Source organism: Rissa tridactyla, chromosome 13 (genome assembly GCF_028500815.1).
Source record: "Rissa tridactyla isolate bRisTri1 chromosome 13, bRisTri1.patW.cur.20221130, whole genome shotgun sequence".
In the NCBI taxonomy this organism is placed as follows: domain Eukaryota; kingdom Metazoa; phylum Chordata; class Aves; order Charadriiformes; family Laridae; genus Rissa; species Rissa tridactyla.
This window is the reverse complement of record NC_071478.1, coordinates 11209775-11229884: the sequence shown is the minus strand read 5'-3', so window position 1 is coordinate 11229884 and position 20110 is coordinate 11209775. Positions and strand designations below refer to the sequence as shown.

The window sequence follows — 20110 nt, the reverse complement described above, 5'->3', positions numbered from 1 at the left end:
TGAACTCTTTTTAAAAATCAGTGACATGGTTGATGGTTTGAAATTCTGTTTGAAGGAGACTTCCTGTTGCAAGAGGGAGGATGAGAGGTAGCATTTCTGGATATGTTTATTTTTAGTTAATGAACTAGATTTAGAATAGGGGTGGACAGGTTATGTGCCTCAGAACAATTCTTATTTCTCTGGTATTTTCAGGGGAACATCACACGCAAGTGCTTGAGCTTTTGAAGGCTGTTGATTCTTTCAACTTCATAAAGTAGTATGGAGAGGTGGTTTTTGTGGTAGGATTAAGTAATTTATGTATATAGCCATACAACACTTTTAGCCCTTGGAGATGACATTTTAAACTCATAACCAGTTGAAAACCAACTGTTTTAAGCTTTCTATTTGTTTTGTGTCAATACTGAGCTCTGACCATCACTGCAGATGTTCCTGAGCTCTTGCTTATGCACAGTGACTGTTCTCTAAAGGGTTCCCCCTCTCCCCTGGCTTTAGCTGCTGCAGGGTGTCTTAAAGAAGCATGTATCTTTCTGTTTAAGGCTTCTGGCATACCTTGCAAAAATCACAGGGATTTGACTTCCATCTTATTTCGCAAGCAGCAAAAGAGAATTGAAGTAGGCTAATGACATGCATGCTTGCTATTGTAGCTTAGATAATAAGTATCTGCTATGGCCTATATATGTTAAGATTTCTGACAGCTGCTGTGAATAGAACGTGTAAAGTTTATGGTGAAAATAGACTGCAGTGAAAATAGTCTTATTTGATGAACAATCTTATGTGTTATCACAGACAATGAAATGACTGTATTGGACAGGTGATGGGCAAACTAATAAACAATGATGTGAATAAATTAAAGGTAATATTATGGTTAATAAGGCAAAGAAATATCTCTAGATGGTTAGCTTTTTCGTTCCTTACTCCATTCTTACCGGTGGATGTATTTCATATTGTCTTTTATGAAGATGTCACCGTTAGGTTATTAGGTATTTAAATATGCAGTAAAGATAAATGCTTTTTAACTAATAATTTTGCTGTTCTATTATAACAACCCTTTGAGAGTAGAAGTTGTAAAATAAGATTAGGGAGCTCAATTCCATATTACTTTCCAGAAAAGAAGGAAAAACTGTTGTCTTCTAAAATAACAGGATCTGCTTATCTCTTTTCTTAAAGAAAAGAGTTTCTGTATAGATGTGACTGGTTGTCCCCAAAATTCTGCATGTAAGTAGTAGGATTCAGTTAGAAAGATGCTGTAACACTAATCAGAAAGACAACATTGGACTTCTACCTTTTAGTTAGAAAACTATAAGTTTTTATCATACCCTCCTCTTACTTTTATTCCCTTTTTCCACTATGGTCCCTCAAGTCTGGCATTTAGAATTACTGAATTCTTTAGAAGTGGATGCTAAAGTTAAAAATACAGATGTGATGAACTGAAGAGGATTATTTAGCTCTCCAAGAGCCTCTCCATCCCAAGTCACCCAAATAATTTTTATTTGTTTTTATGTATTGTGACTTTCATAACTTAAGCTATAGAATTAATTTTATTCTATAGTTCCTCACAAGAATCTAAAACAGGTGAATGAAGATTTTTGCATTATTCCTCCCAGTTTTCTGCATCCATGATAGATTTTTACCAGGTTTCAGGGTTTTTTTATTGGGTTTAATATGGGTATTTAGGCTAATTGCTCGAGAGCATGAGTTACTCATTAAATGCCTCACAGTGCTACCAAGCTAATACTTTTGTTACAAAGCTGAGTAAGTAATTCTCCTCTAATTGGTGCTCCTACTGTAAAACTGGTACTTAGCTTTGTTACTGGAAATAGAAAACAATAGCTATTGATTATACCAAATCTTTTTTAAACTTAGGTATCCAAGTCCACCAATGGGATCTGGATCTGCCCCTGCTATGTCCACTGCAGACGAAAACGTGGAATGTGTTCGGACTCTCTATGACTTTCCTGGCAATGATGCTGAGGATCTTCCATTTAAAAAGGGCGAGATACTGGTAATTGTAGAGAAGCCTGAAGAACAGTGGTGGAGTGCCAGAAACAAGGATGGTCGGATTGGGATGATTCCTGTTCCTTATGTAGAAAAGCTAGTCAGATCTACTCATGGGAAGCATGGAAACAGGAATTCCAACAGTTACGGTATTCCAGAACCCGCCCATGCTTATGCTCAACCTCAAACCGCAAGTCCCCTTCCCTCGGTATCCAGTACACCTGGAGCAGTGATCAATCCTCTGCCATCAACACAGAATGGACCAGTCTATGCCAAAGCTATCCAAAAGAGAGTACCCTGTGCTTATGACAAGACTGCGTTGGCATTAGAGGTAAGTTTTTTTCCTCTCAAGTCATATGGTTTTCAATTGTTTTGTAAAATAAGAAACTGAAAATTGTTAGTGGCAAAGTTGTTGTGGATGACTTCATGTGGAGTCTGCTTATCTATATCAAGGGACTGCAAAGAAATTAGGTTACATTCTGAAGAAAGATCTACACAAATTGCTTCATCTATACCACTTCCTTTAAGAAAAGTGACCAAGTTACTTCAGGACCTGTATTTACCTTCTCTTCTTGCCTGTTCAACATTACAAGTATGTTACAAGGGTAGTGGAGTGTATACATCCTGCTCTGGAAGTAAGTGCTAGTGAGAGGATGACTTTGCTTCTCCACTTAATCTTGGTGAAGGAAAGACGTTTCATTAATCATTGCAGTATTCCAGGTTGAGAACTGGCAGTAGCATCCTTCAGAGAAAGGCAAGGATTGCTGATAAACATGGTCTTTCTGATCCTCAACTGTACTATGAGATGCACTTCAGTATCTGGTGCTGAAATCTGGGCACAAATACATCAGAAGTACTCAAGTCCCTTTAACTTTGGTTTTCAGAAGTGGATTTTGAGAAATCTTAAGATCTAAACTGGGGGCAACAGGTTAAATGAAAGGCTGTTGTGTAGTCTCTAAACTTGAGTTGAACCTTTAATAAGTTCTTGTGCTTGCCAAAGCATTTTTTATTTTAGTTAACCCATAGTTCAAAAACATCTCACCTGCAAAAAGTGCCAGTCTCAAAGATGAAATTTGAGCATGCTACAATACTTCAAGGAGCAAATGCAAGGAAACAAGCAAAGGAAGCAACAGCATTTTAGCAAGTAAAATAACAGTGGTTTTAAAAATATTTTTGAACTTTTCCTGTTGTTTTTGCTCAGTTACTTTGCAAGCTAAAGCTGTTACCTATAGCTGATACTGCTGACTGAAATTTGAAAGGTTATATTTGTGACTTCCAGTTATTCATAATAGTTGCCCCAAGTGTTTTTCCTCCTGTATTTGTAAAACCTCTACAGGTGATTATTCTTACGGGGTTAAAAGTTAAATATGTATCACTGGATTTTTCTTGAATCTTATGAAATCTAGCAGCTTGTTATTTGTGACCAGCATGTGAAAATTATCATAGAGCAAAGTGTAAATTCACTGCCAGCTGCACTGTACAGAAGATTCCTGCCAAAACTACTGATGCTTCTGAAAACAAAGCAAGGCAAGCGATTGATTTTGTTATGTTATCAATGTGTCATGGAATTACTTCAGGGAACTTGCTTTGCTGCAGGGTAGCAGAACCACTTGGAAGGATGGCCCTCACAAACAGATTTTTCTGACTTGCTCTTTAGTGGCCTAATTAATCTTGTATTTTACCTAGTCTAGTGTACCTGTAGGATTAATTCTGTGACTAACATGTAGGTTTGAATTGTTCTGGAGCTTCAAATTGCAGAAGCTTTGTTTGAGAGACTCTTCCACTGAGTTCTAATCACTTATTGCCTCATGTCTTTGTGTCTCCCACCACTGGCGTATTTTGTCTTCTGATGTAGTCTGTTTTCTTTGCAAGTGCACCTGAGCCAGATTGTGGCTTCTCAAGAGGCTTCAGAAACAGAATTCTGGGAACTGATCTACATTTTCATTTAAATCAGTGTTTACAGCTTCTCCATATCTATCCATGCATAGGGAGCTTTATCAACATCATTATAGCAATATTTTTTTTGTCACATGTACTACTCAAAGAAAAAAATTGAAATTTTTTTCATGATCTTCCTTCAGATTGCGTAACACCTGCTGGGCCCTGATGAGGTATTTAATCCCAACCTTGTCAGGGCTCTACATCTCACTAAATGATGTGGACCGTTTGAAGCTTCTATTTTGTAAGAGCGCTGAAATTAGCTAGTGGTAGAAAAAGAACAGGTTATGGGAATATTTTGGGGAAGAAAGTTAATGGTGCTCTTGCAGAATAATAGTATTTGACAGTACTCCACCTTAGTATAGGTGTACTCTAAATCACAGTTCAGCTTGTACCAGTAGAACACCTTCTTAGTATAATTACTGTGTAATCTCATTTAAAGTGATAAAACAATATAGACCAAAATATCTGTTTGCTGGCTCTAGCTTTGTGTGGTCAGCTCAGAGACAGTACTTAAAAGGAAGAGAACACCATCTGGAGTAAATAAAGCTATTGCGTAGTAATCTGCTTGACTTCCTTTTAAGTGGAGGGATGTCATTCTCCTGGGTTCAGCTTGAAAATGGGACAAGCTCTCTGCTTGCAAGTCTAGTTTTTCTGTGTCATGCTATTGTTTACATAAGCTGTCAGAAGTTTTCTTTAAGGAAAGATAAAGATTCGTAGCCCATTACAGGTAAGTTTGTTTTGTAAGGAAGGTATTTTTTTTACATTTCTCACATTAAAAATGTAATTTGTGAAACAGGTGAATACTGAAAATCTGAAACAAGATCTGTTTGGTTAGATAACGATGGAGTGTTTTAACTTTTAAATAGTATTTGAAGTGTGACACTTTAAGGGCAACTACAGTGTTGTTCCTGTAAGGATACTAGTTAATGTGGCATTTATTACAATTTGGACCTTGCCTGGGCTAAAATTATTTAGCATTCTTATTGGTAGTATTGAAGTGACTAGCGTCTAAATGTTGACTTGGTCGTACTGCATTATATGCTCTACTTTTATTCTCTAAAATAAAAAATGGAATAGTAATCTGTTTGTAGGCTAAAATAAAATTTTTTAGTATAGCTACTATCTCAAAGCATACAGTTGGTATAAATATAACTTTGAGCATCTCCCTGCACCACTACTGTCAATTAGTAAAGTCTATGATAAATTATATGTATTTCTAAGATTTATGTACAGTGGTGTTAGTTGAGTTAGTTACCTTGGCAGTTCAGATTTAATGTTTTTAAAGAAATTATTGAAGTCTGCAGTTCCTCATTACAACTAACTTTACTACTAACGTGTGTAGTATTTTCATGGGTACTGCATTAAAAAAAAACAAAAACCAACAACCAACCAAACCCCCCACACACACATACCAAAAAAAAAAGAAACAACAAAAAACCCAACGACCCAGATCTGTTTCTTTACTTTTGTGCTTTTAGCCAAGAAGCATTTCCTTCCTTTCTGGTGCTCTAGAGGAAGGAATATGAAGGACAGGGATACAGTCTCCTGTATTTACTGGGACTAGAACTCTACACGACAGGGTTTTGTACTGCTGTTCTTCAGTCCTGCTTTTCTTTGGGAAAACTAGGAGGGCAATTCTGTGTTCAAAGGTTATACAGGATAGAACTTTAAGAAGGTGATGAATTCTGTAAGAGCAGAGATTCTTTGGCACTGTTACTATGATAAAGAGCAGCAAAGTCTACCTTAAAATTTCTCAGCATTTAATAACCTGTAGTTTTATAGCCAGCAATAATATGCTAATGAGGCCTTGTTTTAAACTGGCATGCTCTAACCAGCACGTGACAACTAGGCAGTGCCCAGCAGGCTAAATCCTGGTATGTTTTACTTTAAAGGAGCTTATCTCTTGGTAGTTGGGTACTTCTGGTTTGGATCCAAAGTAGTAGATTGATTGCTAACTTCTATACAACAAAGTTCTTTATGTCCAGCATAGGCAGTAGATAAACTGTTGGTGGATAACTTCCTTAAAAATTAGTCAACTGTTTGAAGGTTGATTCAGGACATGAACAACAAATTCTAAATTCACTTATAAAATGGAATGAAGTGGTGTAAGGAATCAGAAAATGGGACCATCAGCAGCCACTAGACTTATGTCTGCCATGTATTTACAAATCGTCCTTAAATATATTGCAAATGCTGTAGCAAGCATCATAGACCATTTTGAAGGCTGTAGTAGTCCTAGAGTTCATCTCCAGACCTTAACATGACAATGTTATGGAATCTGAAGATTTATTTTTTTAAAACAAAAGCTTCACTTACATAGCAAATCTTTTATACTAATGATGGCTTTTTCTACCTCTGTGCCAGCATTATAGTATTAAGTAGTTTATCTGTTCATGATATATTAGACATATACATGAATGTTTGCTCTGACAGAGTTAACCTGTCACTGAAATGTTTTGGTGAAATAAATACCCATTGACCATAATTGTATAACTGACTTGAAGTATTTCTCTTGAGCTCGTTACAATTAGGTTACAGTTAACTTTTCTCCTCTTCAAAGGAAAGTTGAGACAAGTAGGCCAAAATGTGCTAGTAATAGAACTTTCTTAATTAGGAAATTAGGCTACTTCTTTCACTAGACAGCAAGCATTGTGCTTTTCTTAAGCCAAAGAAACTTAGTATTGCTGCTTTAAGCATTAAAATGCATCCAAGACACAAGATCTAGATTTTAAGCAAAATATTGAGCCTGTATTTGTGACGTGTCAATCAGGGAGCTTTAGTTCTGATAACTATCGAACTGAAAGTGACATTGGCAGTAGGATTCCTGTGTCTGTGCTAACATGCACCAACTTTTCAGTATGCTACCTTTGAAAATACAACTCCCAATTATTTCAGAGATTTTGTGTGCAATCTTAATCTTCGTAGCTTCCTTTTCCAGTCGAAGTTGTTGATGGTTCCCATCATGATAGTGCTGAGTGCCTCACAATTTAATATACATTTACCCTCAGAACTATTTGCGGAGTTTGCTTTCAGATGAAACTGAAAGTGACGTGGATCACCTAGAGGAGATCCTGTACTGCAGTGAGGTTCATTGTGGCTCAAGAACTCTATGGGAGTTTTGAGCCCCAAATTCTGTACAATCAGGACAGCATGCTTAATCAGATGGAGACAGGCTACCATCATTTAATGAAAAGCAGCACTTTATCTGTAGTGCTGCAACCCCAGCTCTGGCAATTGTCCTAGCTATATTTGAAATGCAAACTTCTACTGCTTTACTCTGTTCCTAGGCTAAGCTAGATTAATTGCATCTAGGACTTCAACATTCTCTGCTGCCCTCTGACATGCTTTCATGTCTCAAGAATAGTTGAAGGTCTTTTCACTGAACTACTTGATTCTCTGGTTTGGACATCAACCATTATTCTGAGCAACAACATCAGAAATGAAGGAATTAAGCTGTGCTTTCAGCCTGTTGGTTTCTTGAATCTTTCAGTACCTAAAGCTACTGGATACTTCAGTGTCACTTTGTCCTGTTTGCAGTGCAACTGAACTCTGCCTCTTTTGTGTAGCTCAGCTTTATAACTTTTGGGGACAATGGGATATCAGGTAATTTCTTAGAGTTGAGCCTTATTTATTCTTCTTCAGAACAGGCAGCTGGTTTGAACAGTTGTTTCATTTTTGGTACTAGTGCTAGCGTTACCAAAGAAGGTAAGTTGTGACACTAATTAGGATAATGACTGAAATTCGGCATCCCATAAGTTCCAGAGCGCAGTATGTTTTCTACAGCTATTGACCCAGTGGGCTAAAATGACAATTTAGAGTTTTAATGCATTTTTATTTCCTTAAACTTATATTACAGAACTCTATCAACCGTAGAACTATTAATATATAATTATTGGAATATCTGTAAAACATGTTGAATTGGTTGACTGTGTGACTAAAATGGCATGCAGGAAACCTTTTGCAGTGTATGAATCAGCTTCAAATGGAAGACAGGTATGGGAGAGTAGAGTGAATGAAGTAACCCTTCTGACTGGCATGTTCCACAGCTTGTGTTTCCCCAGGGCTTTGAATTCATGCTGTAACAGGGACATAATGAAAGGATGCTACCTAAAATACATTTTGATTTTTATCATTTGGGTGGAACCAAATGGCTGCATTTCAGAAGTATTACTCACTTCAGCAGTTGATACTTCCATCCAGCAATGCTGGCATGCTTTACAAGTGAATTAACTTATCTGAGAGATGCTGAGACTAAGGAAGCGTTATCCTAATTTATAGATAAGGGCCATGAGCTGTCCGGAGTCATACAGGAAGTTTGTGGCAGAGATGAGAATAGAACCAGATCTCCTGACTCTGTCCTGTGCCTAATCATAAGACAGTCCTTCTGACTGGCTTAAAATGTTCTCTTAAAAAAAAAAAAAAAAGTGTGTTAAATAATTTTAGTGGGAGATCACACCTCAGCTGACCACATTATAGATGCATTTACCAAATATTGCTTTTAGTTAGTACTTTGGGGAAAAATACAGAGGGACTACTTAACCAGATTCTTCTAGACATTGTCAAAATGGAGGTCTTTAACATAAGATCCATGAATTATTCTATCATGACTATCTATTGGTTCCTTCTCCAAAAATCTTTTTTCAAAATTCTGTTTCATTTAATCTTTTCAGGGGAACTGCAGAAGTGGATGTTCAGAAGCTTTCATTAAAAAAAACAACCAAACAAAAAAAACAACACTCAAGAAAAATACAATTATTACAAATCAATTTACTATTCTAGTGGTTCTTGGCATATGGGAGTATTTTTTGAGTAGCTTTTGTCAGCTAGCACTCTTTAATGGCAGATACTGATTTGTAGCAATTTTGCCCACCCAGCAGTCTAAAGAACATTTTAGGTTGTTGATCTACATGGAAGTTTGTTGCAATGCAATAGACTTATATTGTAAATATTTTTTTTCACTCAGCTGAAGCAAGACTTGCAAACCTATTCATATTGTAGAGATCTTCGGAGTCAAATTGAAGGATATCTTTTTCTAGAGCTTCAGAATGAATAATGGATTGATCTCTACTGCACGTGAGCAAAAGTAAATTGTCAGACTCTCAGAAAATGCAAGTCTATGTTTTTGATCCAGTGTAGTACAGATTATTATTTTTTTCTTCCATGAATAAGAGTAAAGTGTTTGAGAGTCGATTGGTTTTAAGGTGTGGTGCAAATGCAGCTTCTTGTTAGGTTTTAACTGTTGTTGATGTTGGTTGCGTCATCTTGAATTTGGGTCTAAAACAGAACTTGGATCTGTCTTCAAGGGTTATTTAAATCTAGCAATGTAACACTGAGTATTTATAGATGTTATCAGCCTTTTCCTAAAGAGACATTTGTTAGGTTCCTGTTTAGGTCATCTTGTTACTATTTAAAGCTTTCTCTAGCCTTTCTATTCAGTGAAAAGTCTGAGAAATTGTGCTTTTTAGCAAATAAGCAATTAAAGCATGCTGTAGTAGTCTGTGAAGAGATGAAAACCCGTCAAATTAATGCTCTATGTATGTGCTAACAATCATGGGCAGTGCATAACTACTTAATAGTATATGCTGGCTTTGTGTTTGAGTTTAGGAACAGCATAATTAAAGATGTCCACTTAAGAAAGTAATACAGTCTCGGTTATATCCCAAGAGCTTATGGGAGTTCAGAGGGTTTTCTCCTCTCTCAAAAGCACAAGATTACAATTGTTCCAAGCGTGACAGTCTCAAATTTGAGGTGGGGGAAGCAACACATTTTGCTTAAACATCTAATTTCATTCTAATATACAACCTAAAGCCTAAATCTCTGAAAAGAATTTCGAAGTTTGAGAAATTTTATTTTAAGAGATATAACACTGAGCGACTGCCAATGAGTTTATTACAGTATCTTAAACTTCACTTAAGGATTCTTGCTTCTGAATTATCTTCAAAAATATTTATTGGAGTAATGGTAACTGGTTTAAACGGGCTTCAAATCATCTAGGACAGGCACACTATTTTGTAAACTCGGGGTTTCTTTCTTTAAAGGAAAAATATACATGTCTTACCTGAAAAGTTTTAATCTAAGGCCCTTGGCCAAGGTTCTTAAACTATCTGCATCAGTTCTAAATTTTAATACTATTTAAATAACGTAGACAAATTGTTACACATACTGTATCAGGACTAAAATCTAGGGTTTTCCTCAAATAAGAAGATCAAAGCTAGTTACCTTTGGATTTCACAGAAGTGGCTTGGTAAGTTGGGACTCAACTACAAAGAGCTTGGGACCTAGTTTAGGGAAGAAACTTACTAACTGTTTGCCATTGGTCATAGGCTGGTTCTACTTTTTGTGAAATTAGTTATTAGCTGCTAATGTCACTTTTCTAATATTTACTGTAGTTACCACATAGAGTAAATGAAGTAAACAGGAAGGGAGGTGTAAAGTTAGAGATCTGCTGCAACAGACCACATGTTCAGTTATTCTGAAGAATTTAAGGGAGAAATGACTGTTTAGTCAGTCTTAAATGCTACTCGTCACATTGGGTATTTTGCTAATACTAATTAAATACAGGTATTGAACAGTGATAAGTGTATAACTTATCATCATTTGGGCTGATGTTTCTTGCTTGATCATAGTTTAGCTCATGTCTTTGTTCCCGTTTCAAATTCTTTGGCAGGAAGTAGAGGTAAAAACAACAAATAAAGCTAGAATCTGTGCATCTAATACCTAAAAAAAAAAAGTTCAAGATTGCTTTTGCCTGCTTTGGAAGCGTACCATTATTTTAGAAACTACAGAAGCTTCTTAGATTGCGATAGCGATAGTCAGAACTAGGACTTCAAGTAATGGTCTCTTTGCCATAGGAATCTCTCTTTGAAAAATCAGAATTCCTTTGAAATAAGCCAGCTGATGCTAAAACCAGTATGAGTACTGTGCTCTTTTGAATGGATGTTGCATCTCATTACAGATGGTAGCTTAGTGATGTTAATTTATATCTAAGCTAAATATATATTTTTGCATTAAGTTGTAAGATTTCCTCCAGGAAAAGGTGTAGTTCAGCAATTTGTCTGAATATGTAAATATACATTTAGTTAAGAGTCTGAAAAAGACTGCAGACAACATTATCATGTTTAGCAGTAAAATGTTGGTATTTTAGTTAAGTAAAAGTAACTTTTCAATTGAACCTTAAGTCAAGAAGAAGGTGGGGCTTTTTTCCTCTATGATGGGCTTGTATTTGTTGTTCCTCTTCATTTGATTTGTATCAAAAGTGAAATTCCCATGTTTGATAACTTTTTTCTGATTTTTTTTTTTTTAAACTATGCAGGTTGGAGATATTGTGAAGGTTACAAGGATGAATATAAACGGTCAGTGGGAAGGAGAAGTCAATGGTCGAAAAGGGCTCTTCCCATTCACACATGTCAAAATATTTGACCCTCAAAACCCAGATGAGAACGAATGATTCCCTCTGCCCAATTTACACTGCTGCTTCATTTTCCTGGCTATCATTAGCATTGTTTGAGGTGGGATGATGACTTAATGGCACATTGCTAGCATTGCCCATTTTCCAGCTTGCTGCAGTTTGATGGTTCTTTTAATATACATTTGGAATACATTCAACTGAAGTCACTGCCTGACCTTCATACCATAGTTGCGTCATCCAGAATTTAGTTTCACTTTTAAAACTCTATTGGGCCTTAAGCTGGAGAAGACTGAACCAGTATATAGCAGAGAAGTATGGGAAGAAAACCTTTCCTGTTGAGACTCCCATGGACTTTTTCTGGCTTGCTCAGTAGGAAGAGCCCTAATCTTAGATCAAACATGCAACTTGTGCATTACTGTCCAACAAAAAGCAACAATAAAAATGCAATTTTAGGACTGAAGAAGACTTAGTTTTAAGAGAACCTGTCCTAAGGTAGTACATTTAAAATGATGGTCTCTTTAAAAGACAATAATTGAAGCTTATGTATTCTAAGCAGTTGTATTAGAAGCTACTCTTTTCTGTTAACTCTTAAGCTTGTTGTTGACCTTCCTGAAATGGTGTGTGTTAAATGCAAATAACCATTGATTGAGCTGCATTGAAGCCAAGACATTTATTTATAAGGAAACTTAGGAGGGGTTGATACTTGTAACCTGGTTTTGACATACTTAACGCATTTCAGTTGATTTTTGCAAGCACTAACTGTAGAAAGTGAGCTTTAAAGGGAAACACTTTGGCCTGGTCTACATACAGCTCTTCTGCAGTGTTGAAACTGTAGTTTTGTAGTATAGAAGTCCTTGTCACCAAGCTGTTACTTGGTAGACAGACTGATCAGGTTGCCATCGTGTGAAGAGGTAGGAAAGGAGTGGGACAGAAGAACTTGATAAGTACTGGTAAAATCCTCCTATTTAAACATACACCTTTTATACCCATTTCTCTGCAGGCTCCCTTACCTCTCCAAAGTTTCCTAGCTATGCCAGCCCCAGCTTGTTGAAAGCTTCTTTTCAAACACAGTACCTTTTTTCTAGGGTGTCTCCACATTGCTCTGCTTCTTTTCCAGTGCTGCTTTCATCCTTTTTTTTTTCCTCTCCCTCTTTTTCCTTGCTTGAATCCTAAGGCCTCTGCATGCTGCCATCTTTTTTTTTTTTTTTTTTTTACCTTTCCAAATGAGTTGGCTCTGGTTTATGTATGTCCCAGATCCCTCCCCCTCCCAGCACCCTCTAGAAAATGGTTAATTGGGGTCAGCTGCCTGGGTTCCCCATGTGATAAATTAATGCCCAGGCTGGAGGAGGCCACAAAGGTGTCTATTATCAGTATAGCTTCTTTCCCTTTTTCTGTACATAAGCTATACTGCTGTAATTGTACTTACAGTAGGGAACTATATGGCTAGAGCTAAATAAATACAATTCAAGCCATGCAGGTTAAGTCCTTAGCCTGTGTACAGGATATGAAAGCTTAGGTACAGTGGTATCCTCTGCTGCCTTCTTTAAATGTGTTTTGTAGGTGAACTGGAATGCTCTTTTAAAAATAATGGAACACTGAATTAACAGAATACACGTCTGCAAAGACTACAACTACACAACCTCCCTTTTCAGACGGCCTGGTTGAAGAAAAATGTCTGGTGTGGAAGCTGACAGGAAAACAGCAGCCCCCATTTTTCAACTTTTGAAGGCTGTCCGTTGTAGCAAAATGAGAAACTTCAGACACCCGCAGAATCTCACCAGTTCTTATAAATGTCAAATTATATAAAAGTTGTTGTCTTAAGTTCCAGCATGTTTTCTTGTTGATTTGTGTTGCTTGATCCTAATAAAAGCACGTTGTTCTTAGCTCATGTGAAAGTGCCATGAGATCCTTAATTGGAAGGCACTGAAGAAATGCAAAAAATGGCATTTGCAATGAGACATTAAAAATGCCGGGGTTTTTAAAGAAGTCTCTCTGTTCATCTGTTAGCTATTTTCTGTAGTATTGATCAAGTGGCTGACAGTCTAGACGTTCTTGTAGAGCATTTTACTACCAAATTAACTGTGAAGTAGAGTAGCATTGACTGAAGTGTTTGGTGCTGTAAGAGTAATTCTTGACAATAGGCATTGACATTTTTGTCTTGCAGAGAAAAGCTATGCAGCTCTCTTAACTAAAGAAGGTCATGTTTTTCCTGTGTCCCAACTATACCTGTACGTTTACTACATAGATTGTACTACTGAAAGTCATCTTTTGAATACAGAAACTGCACTAAACTCAGTCTGCTGCAGAGAAATCTGATTTCAGACCTGACATAGTTACAGGCAGCTCTTCAGAAGACTGATTGTAGAATTCTTCCTTTGCATGGTAAATAAATACTGTGAGATTTGAGATCTTGAGCACAGCTTTTGACCTTGATTTTTTTTTTTTTTTTCACTGAAATAAACATCTTGACTGATCCCCTTATTGAATAAGGTATACACTTTGAACACAAGCATTGTTTTAGGTTTAATTATGTTCTGATACTGCAGGAAAGCAAAATATTTTACCTTCAAAACTATGCAAAATTTGTGTGTAGTGGCATCTGATGCAAAGAAAGACAAGAATTCTTAAATTTCTGTGAACCTGGTTTTGGGCCATGGACGAACAGCGTTTTTCTGAGTAGCAGCGGTGTGGTTCAGGTATGTTAAATGTGGTTTAAATGTAGCATACTGACCAGCCTAAGCTGATTGTAACCTTGCTGCAAAATATGTCTTTGCTATTTTACTACGAGACAAGTATTTTCCTATAAAGACTGCCTTTGATCAGTTTCTGTTTCTCTCGAAGGACTCTGGATTCTCAATCGCTTGTTGCTTGCTTACATGTGTGCCGTCTGTTGCTTTATGAAGCCTCTTAAATTTGAGTGATAACCTGTCAGTGTAAATGTTCCTTGGGCATGTAAGGTATACTTAATATGAAGCATGGGAGCCTACAAGCGATGGCTTCAATCTATGCACCATTAAAGTTGTCCATGCCTTTGAACTAGGAGCTGGTGTAATTACCCGGTGCCACAATAGTTAACTATCATGAAAGGCTTACTGTTCGACTTCCTCCTGTTGTGTACATGTGTATATAGACATTGAAGCCTCTGACCAGTCTGAAAGTTTAAATGAAAACTGTTTTAATCAGTGTCCATCACTGGATAAGCGCTAATTTAATTCAGGATTGTTTACAAATTGGGAAAGAATAAACAAAAGGGAATATCCTGTTTGCGTTGGGGCTCTGAAGAGCCCGAGCATTATTTTTGTAAAGGGAAAAACAGCATTCTTTGTGCCATTTCATGTGCCTGTAAAATATTTTTTATATTGTATTAACATCCTGGGAACGAGAGGGCTGCCTTTGTTTTCTAGTCAAGTTTTCAAGCATTTTCCTCAATACCTGCATTTGAAAGTGAGACCTGCCTAAAAGACTGCCTTTTGGGACCAGTGAAAGCATTCTTGTATAGTTGTCATTTTTTGTTTACTTGCGTTAAATGAAAGTGTGTTTTGGGACAAGGATCCAATTACTGCAGTGGGAAAGGTGGCCTTGTATTTGAGACAGTCTTCACTGTGTAAACTTTAAAACACAATATGTAATTTAAAGACCATGATCTTCAGGCAATAATATTGAGTGTAAGCATTTAAAGTTTATTTTGGGGATCATAGCTTGGTTTTATTTTTTGTGCTATAAGATTAACAGTATTAAATGAATTATATTCTTAGAATATATGGAGTGTTCTTTCTTAAGATTAGTGCCTTTTTAATTTCTTACTCCACTTATTTCATAGAACTGGTCCCAACATCAAGCCACTGATTTTTTTATTTTTTTTCCCCCCCGGTGCCCTGTTTGTACAGTCTAAATAAAACTTGCCTCAACTTACAGTATTATTTGTCTTTAGTCTTAAAACTGTCATGATATTAGCAGATTATTTAAGTCCTTACTCTGTCATTATGATGCCCTGTTTTGTGGGTGAATGAGAGTGCCAACCGAAGCTTTCCAGAATCAAAGGAAGAATTAAGCAGGAGAAAAGGCTGTTGCCAGGCTGAATGATCCTCTCCTGCTCCCTCCTCGTGCCTCTTCTCAGACTACACTGCTGTGCTCTGCAGGTTCACCTGAAAAAAGATGCATCTCTGGTTATAGCCAGATTATCACTGTCTCCTCCACCCTCACACCCGGCACGTCAGTGCTCTTCCTGTCACTGTATTTAACGCTGCTCTTTTGCCAAGGCCTTTAAAGGTCTCTGTAGAAACCGTGACCTTATTTTACTGTGATACCCATGACTGTGCTTGTAAGAATGACTGGTTTATGTGTATGGTTTGAATTTAGCTTGTTACTGTTTGAGTAAATAAGGCGTAACCTGTGCAGGTACTGGAGAGTGGAATGGCTGATATTCTACCCACTGGTGAAAGGTGTCAGCGTAATATGTCAAATATCTACTTTTGCAAGTCAAAAACAGGAGGTTGTCTTTTGCCTTTTTACAGTCAATCCCGATCAAGAGCAGCACTAACTAGAACTTAAGGGTTGTTTAATATTTGGGATCATTCAGTTAAATCATTAACAACGTGTTGAAACTTGAGATTATCTTGTGTAGGAGAAAAACTTAAGAGGAACATCGGACACTCAACTGCTGCAAAGTCGTCTAAAAAAAAAAAAGCTTGCGTTGTTCCCCTGGACTCTGTAGGTATGTTCACAGCCTGGTGTTTGTCTTCTCTGGAGTACACATTTCCATGTGATGTTAATAAACATTCATAGCCAACTCTGCATAGTGTCTTATCATCAAATATTCACACTTGGGAAGTTACTTTTCAGAGAAAAACAGTAGTATTTCGGATACACAAGCAAGAAAGGTAAGGTGCATGCAGCAGCCTTGATAATCGCTTTTGAAACTACCTTGTGTGCCTTTAGCTTTCTACCAAAAGCTGGAAGTACTCGCCCCTTGCTGCAGCTGCTTCTCATGACATCTTCAGTAGCTCTTGCTTTACTATTTACCCAGCAAAACCAAGCGTCCCCTGCTCCACCAGCCGTCTGCTTCCTACAAACTAAATGACAACCCTGACAGCAGCAGCAGCACTGTTCCTCTCTGTGGCAAGACATGTACAATGCAAATGAACGGAGGTGCTGCACACCCACGGCTGGGCCACCAACCGTGGCTGCGTGAGATGTCCTGCCACCATCCAGGCTTCTCTCACACAAAACTGCAGCATTTACACGCGCTTCCATTAGGCGGTGAGTGGGAGATGAAGTGATTTCACAGACAGGGGCTGGGGGAAGTCTAAAATACTTGTCTTCTGTACAGAAGAACATTTTGTGTGCCTCAAAATGCATGACGTGCCACCAAGTATAAATCTGCACCACTTTGTATTGATATAAGGCCAAAAAATCTACATTCCCTTGTTTAGAAATAACTCCTTTCTACCACTTGACCTAGGAGGGGGTTGCTGGGTTGCTTTACTGTGGCACATTCCAATTATTGGAAAGGACAAATTCCATAGTCCAAGGTGGCTGCAAGGAACTGTGATTTGTCCCTGCGTTTTAAAATGCAGGCTGCTTCCTGCCCTCCCGTAGCTGATTCTGTGTTGTCTGCCCCCAGCGCCAACCTCCCAGGTTAATTTTCCAGCTGGGGATCACGGCTCTTAACACTCAACTTCTCCCGGGGCTGGCACGGCTCTCCCCTGGCTGCAGTCAGGACCCGGGTTTTGTAGCAGGGGTGCCCAGCTCAGCAGCTACCTAAAGCTCCCACAACAGCCAAGTTCACTCAGCAAAAAGTCAAAGGCAACGAAAAACAAGCAGTAACTCAAGCTGCTTTATTTCTGCCTTACCTGCGTACAGGCTCTCGCTAATTTAAATTTGAACTAGTTTAGTTAGGCCAGTCCAACACCAGCCAGCCTAAGCCTTAATTTTTAGGTGCAAGCCAGCTGGGATGAGCTGGGCTTACCAGTTTGTCACCCGCATTTAAATTAAAGGTTTTATTTCTAATCCAGTGCAATAATAAACACCCCTTTAGATTCAACCAGAGGTATGCCTGTTCGAGCTTACACCAGTAGGAAACGCCTAAGTACACTCAACTAAAATGCTGCCACAGCAAAAGAACACATTTCCTTGTAATTTTTTACATAATTTACAACAGTGTGGACTCTGCACATAGGAAAGCTCTTCAGGCTTGTATTCACCAGCAGAGATGGCTCACCTTGGAGCTGCTGTAGTGGTTTCTGTCCCTTATGCTGTCCCCTCTGCCTTTTTTTAGAGGGCAGAGCAGCTGTTCCCGTAGCAGCTGTTGAACCACAAGTCACACAGCTCAGCTCAGCATGGTAAGGTAAAGCAGTTCCCATTTCAGCTTACCTTAATACCCTGAGCTGCAAACTCTGGCGGTGCCTGTGCAAACAGCTGAGCCCTCCTGCAGCAGGACTGCGAGTCCGAGAGGGACAGGCAGGCAGCAGGGCAAGAACCCATCACAGCTGGCCCAAAGTGAGCCTCCTGCTCCGAAATTTGAGCCCTAAGAGCTTGTCTACAGCCAAAGTTGCACTGATAATTGTACATTACTCCAGCTGCAGCACCCTCCATGGCACCCATCACTGCGACTCGGACCCATCTCCGCTTCGCAGGGGCTCCTGGTCCGGACTGGCACAAACTTCCGGAGCTAAAAGCGGAGCTACTGACCCTGATCAGTGTGGTGATGGCGGCTCGCTGGGGAACCCAGCAGCCTCTCATGTGCGAGACACAGCCTCACCTGCGGAAGACGCCATCCACGCTGCATCTGAGCAGGGAAGGGGGAACGAGAGGCAACAGGGAATCAACGCAGCGCTCTCCTCAGATAACCTTCCCAGCACCTGCTCGCTTCATTCCAGGCATTTTGTAACCAGAACCCTCCCTGCACGAGTTATTAGTCTAACCCGCCGCTGGCGCACCAGACAATCGGGATCAGAGCTAAATCTGGGGTATCCGTAGGGAACCAGCTCCTGCGTTGTATGTCCTGGCTGGTCCAACAAGGGCAGCTGAAAGTCAGCGCTGAGAAATCCTCCACTTGTAATCTTGCATTTGATCTACAAATTAAGCACCAAAGCGCAAGAGAAAGGATGGATCCCGGGGACTGTTAAGACCCCTCCACTGTACCATGTTTCCCCATCTGCGCCATCTAATGAATCCTCTCCAGAGCCTGGGGCAAGAATAGCTCTCACACAGAGGGCGGCGGGGGCAGAAGAGCAGCGCTGGACGTGCTGCTTTGCCTTCCCCAGGCTGCCTGCACCCGAGATTTGGCCGATTCGGGGGGAGCGGTGAGTCAGAGGAGAGTATGCTATTTTGAAAAGACAGAAGGGACTGACATAAGCGAACAACAGGAGCTGGTTTGAAACTCTTGGCACTCTGCTCCTGTTCAGCCCACCAGCGCTCGGCAGCCAAGCCAGGCAGCGAAATCCCCAGGGATGCTCCTGACAGAAGTGACAAACCCAGACAGGTCTTAGAGCGCAGCCACTATCCTTAACTTGTCATTAAAAACATAAAAATCAAGCCTGCCCATTTTTCATTACTGTAAAGTAGTGGCACTGTGTATTTCTAGACTCTAACCCCATGTTTTTTTAAAGTATTTTATGTTACTTTACTAACTTGATCTGGATTATGAGGTAGTTCAGGGGAATCTCACTGGGGACTTCCACACGCTGAATCCATTTCTGTAATCTTGGACTGTCTCTTTTCTGCCCTCGTCTTGTGACCAGTGATATCATTAATCCACTGACCTTGAAGAGAAACAGCTTTTCTCTTTCCAGGTATCGCAGCTGGTGCTCTGGCTCCAAGTCTGCAGCGACGACCGACACACACGCAGCGCTGGGCTGGGTTCCTGCTGAGCATCCAGCCTCACACACTGCGAGGCACAAAGGAGGTGTAATTCATCAGACTCGGTCGTCTTGATGTACAAAAGAGTCATATCCCTCAAGAATCTAATACCTCCCGCTGCCCCCGACTACCTGGAATAGCTGTGGCTACTCAGCACCTTGGAGAATTAGATCTAAACCAAAGATAATTTTCCTGCAAGAAATAGCATCTTGGCCTGGACATGGGACACATCGTGGAGAGTCTGAAAGAGAAAGGCTAAAACTGGCTCCAGTCTGGGATTCTGCTGAATGGGCTAACACAGGTCTGACCCGCAGGTAGGACACCAGCACTATTGGAAACCTCTGGCTGAAACCATCCCAAACTATAGAACATACCCCAGTAGCAACAGAAAGGTTACTTCCAGTACTCAGTAGCAGCTCCTGCCTGTATGGGGCTGAGTGACCCACTGTCACCATCACTAGAGACCATCTGATCGAGGCAGCGGTAGGCGATAGGACAGAAATAGCTCTCCAGCCCGGGTTTCTAGCAAGGGTTTGTGCTGTAGAGCAATGGTAGCCCACAGACCTCCACAGCGGTGTTTGTGGTATCAACGCTGGCCTAAATTTAAATAGACAAAAATAAAGACACATGGGAGAGCAGCCCAGGAACAGAAAGCGTGCACAGTCCTTGACAGGGCAGTGAAGATGTAGGACTTCCATCCGCCAGACGTGCAGGGCTCATGCCTCCCTCGCTGCAGTGCCCTGATTTCAGCTGCACATTGCAGTCCCACAGCCCAGCGGCAGCACGGCATCGAAACAGCTATGGAAAACGGAGGGGAGCAGAGGGAGGAGACGACGTACCTGGAGAAGGACAGGCTGATTTAACACCCCTCCCTGCCGCTAAATGCTCCATGGGCTCTGTAGTCAT

The 20110-nt window shown here is 39.7% G+C and overlaps 1 protein-coding gene and 1 long non-coding RNA gene across 7 annotated transcripts in view; one reads left to right on the top strand and one right to left on the bottom strand.

Moving 5' to 3' along the window:
* CRKL (CRK like proto-oncogene, adaptor protein) overlaps positions 1-16133 on the top strand; it is an 18662-nt gene extending 2529 nt beyond the window's left edge. The window contains exons 2-4 of one of the 4 annotated variants that reach the window (XR_008469151.1): positions 1864-2326; positions 11249-11836; positions 12905-16133. Coding sequence is in view for 3 of the 4 variants with exons in the window: in XM_054219572.1 (XP_054075547.1) it covers positions 1864-2326; positions 11249-11383 (598 nt within the window). In the remaining variant the exon portion in view is untranslated. Of the gene's footprint in view, positions 1-1863; positions 2327-11248 lie in introns of all 4 variants that reach the window. The other 3 variants (XM_054219573.1, XM_054219574.1, XM_054219572.1) reach the window with 3 other exon arrangements.
* Positions 15361-20110, bottom strand: LOC128917047 (uncharacterized). Of its 3 annotated transcripts, none has more exons than XR_008469153.1 (3): positions 20044-20110; positions 19108-19801; positions 15361-15489 (listed from the first exon to the last, which is right to left on the bottom strand). It is a non-coding gene; the product is annotated as an uncharacterized LOC128917047 (long non-coding RNA). The 3 variants fall into 3 exon arrangements; XR_008469154.1 differs by having other exon boundaries at positions 19108-19232; positions 19336-20073; XR_008469152.1 differs by having other exon boundaries at positions 19108-19232; positions 19579-20073.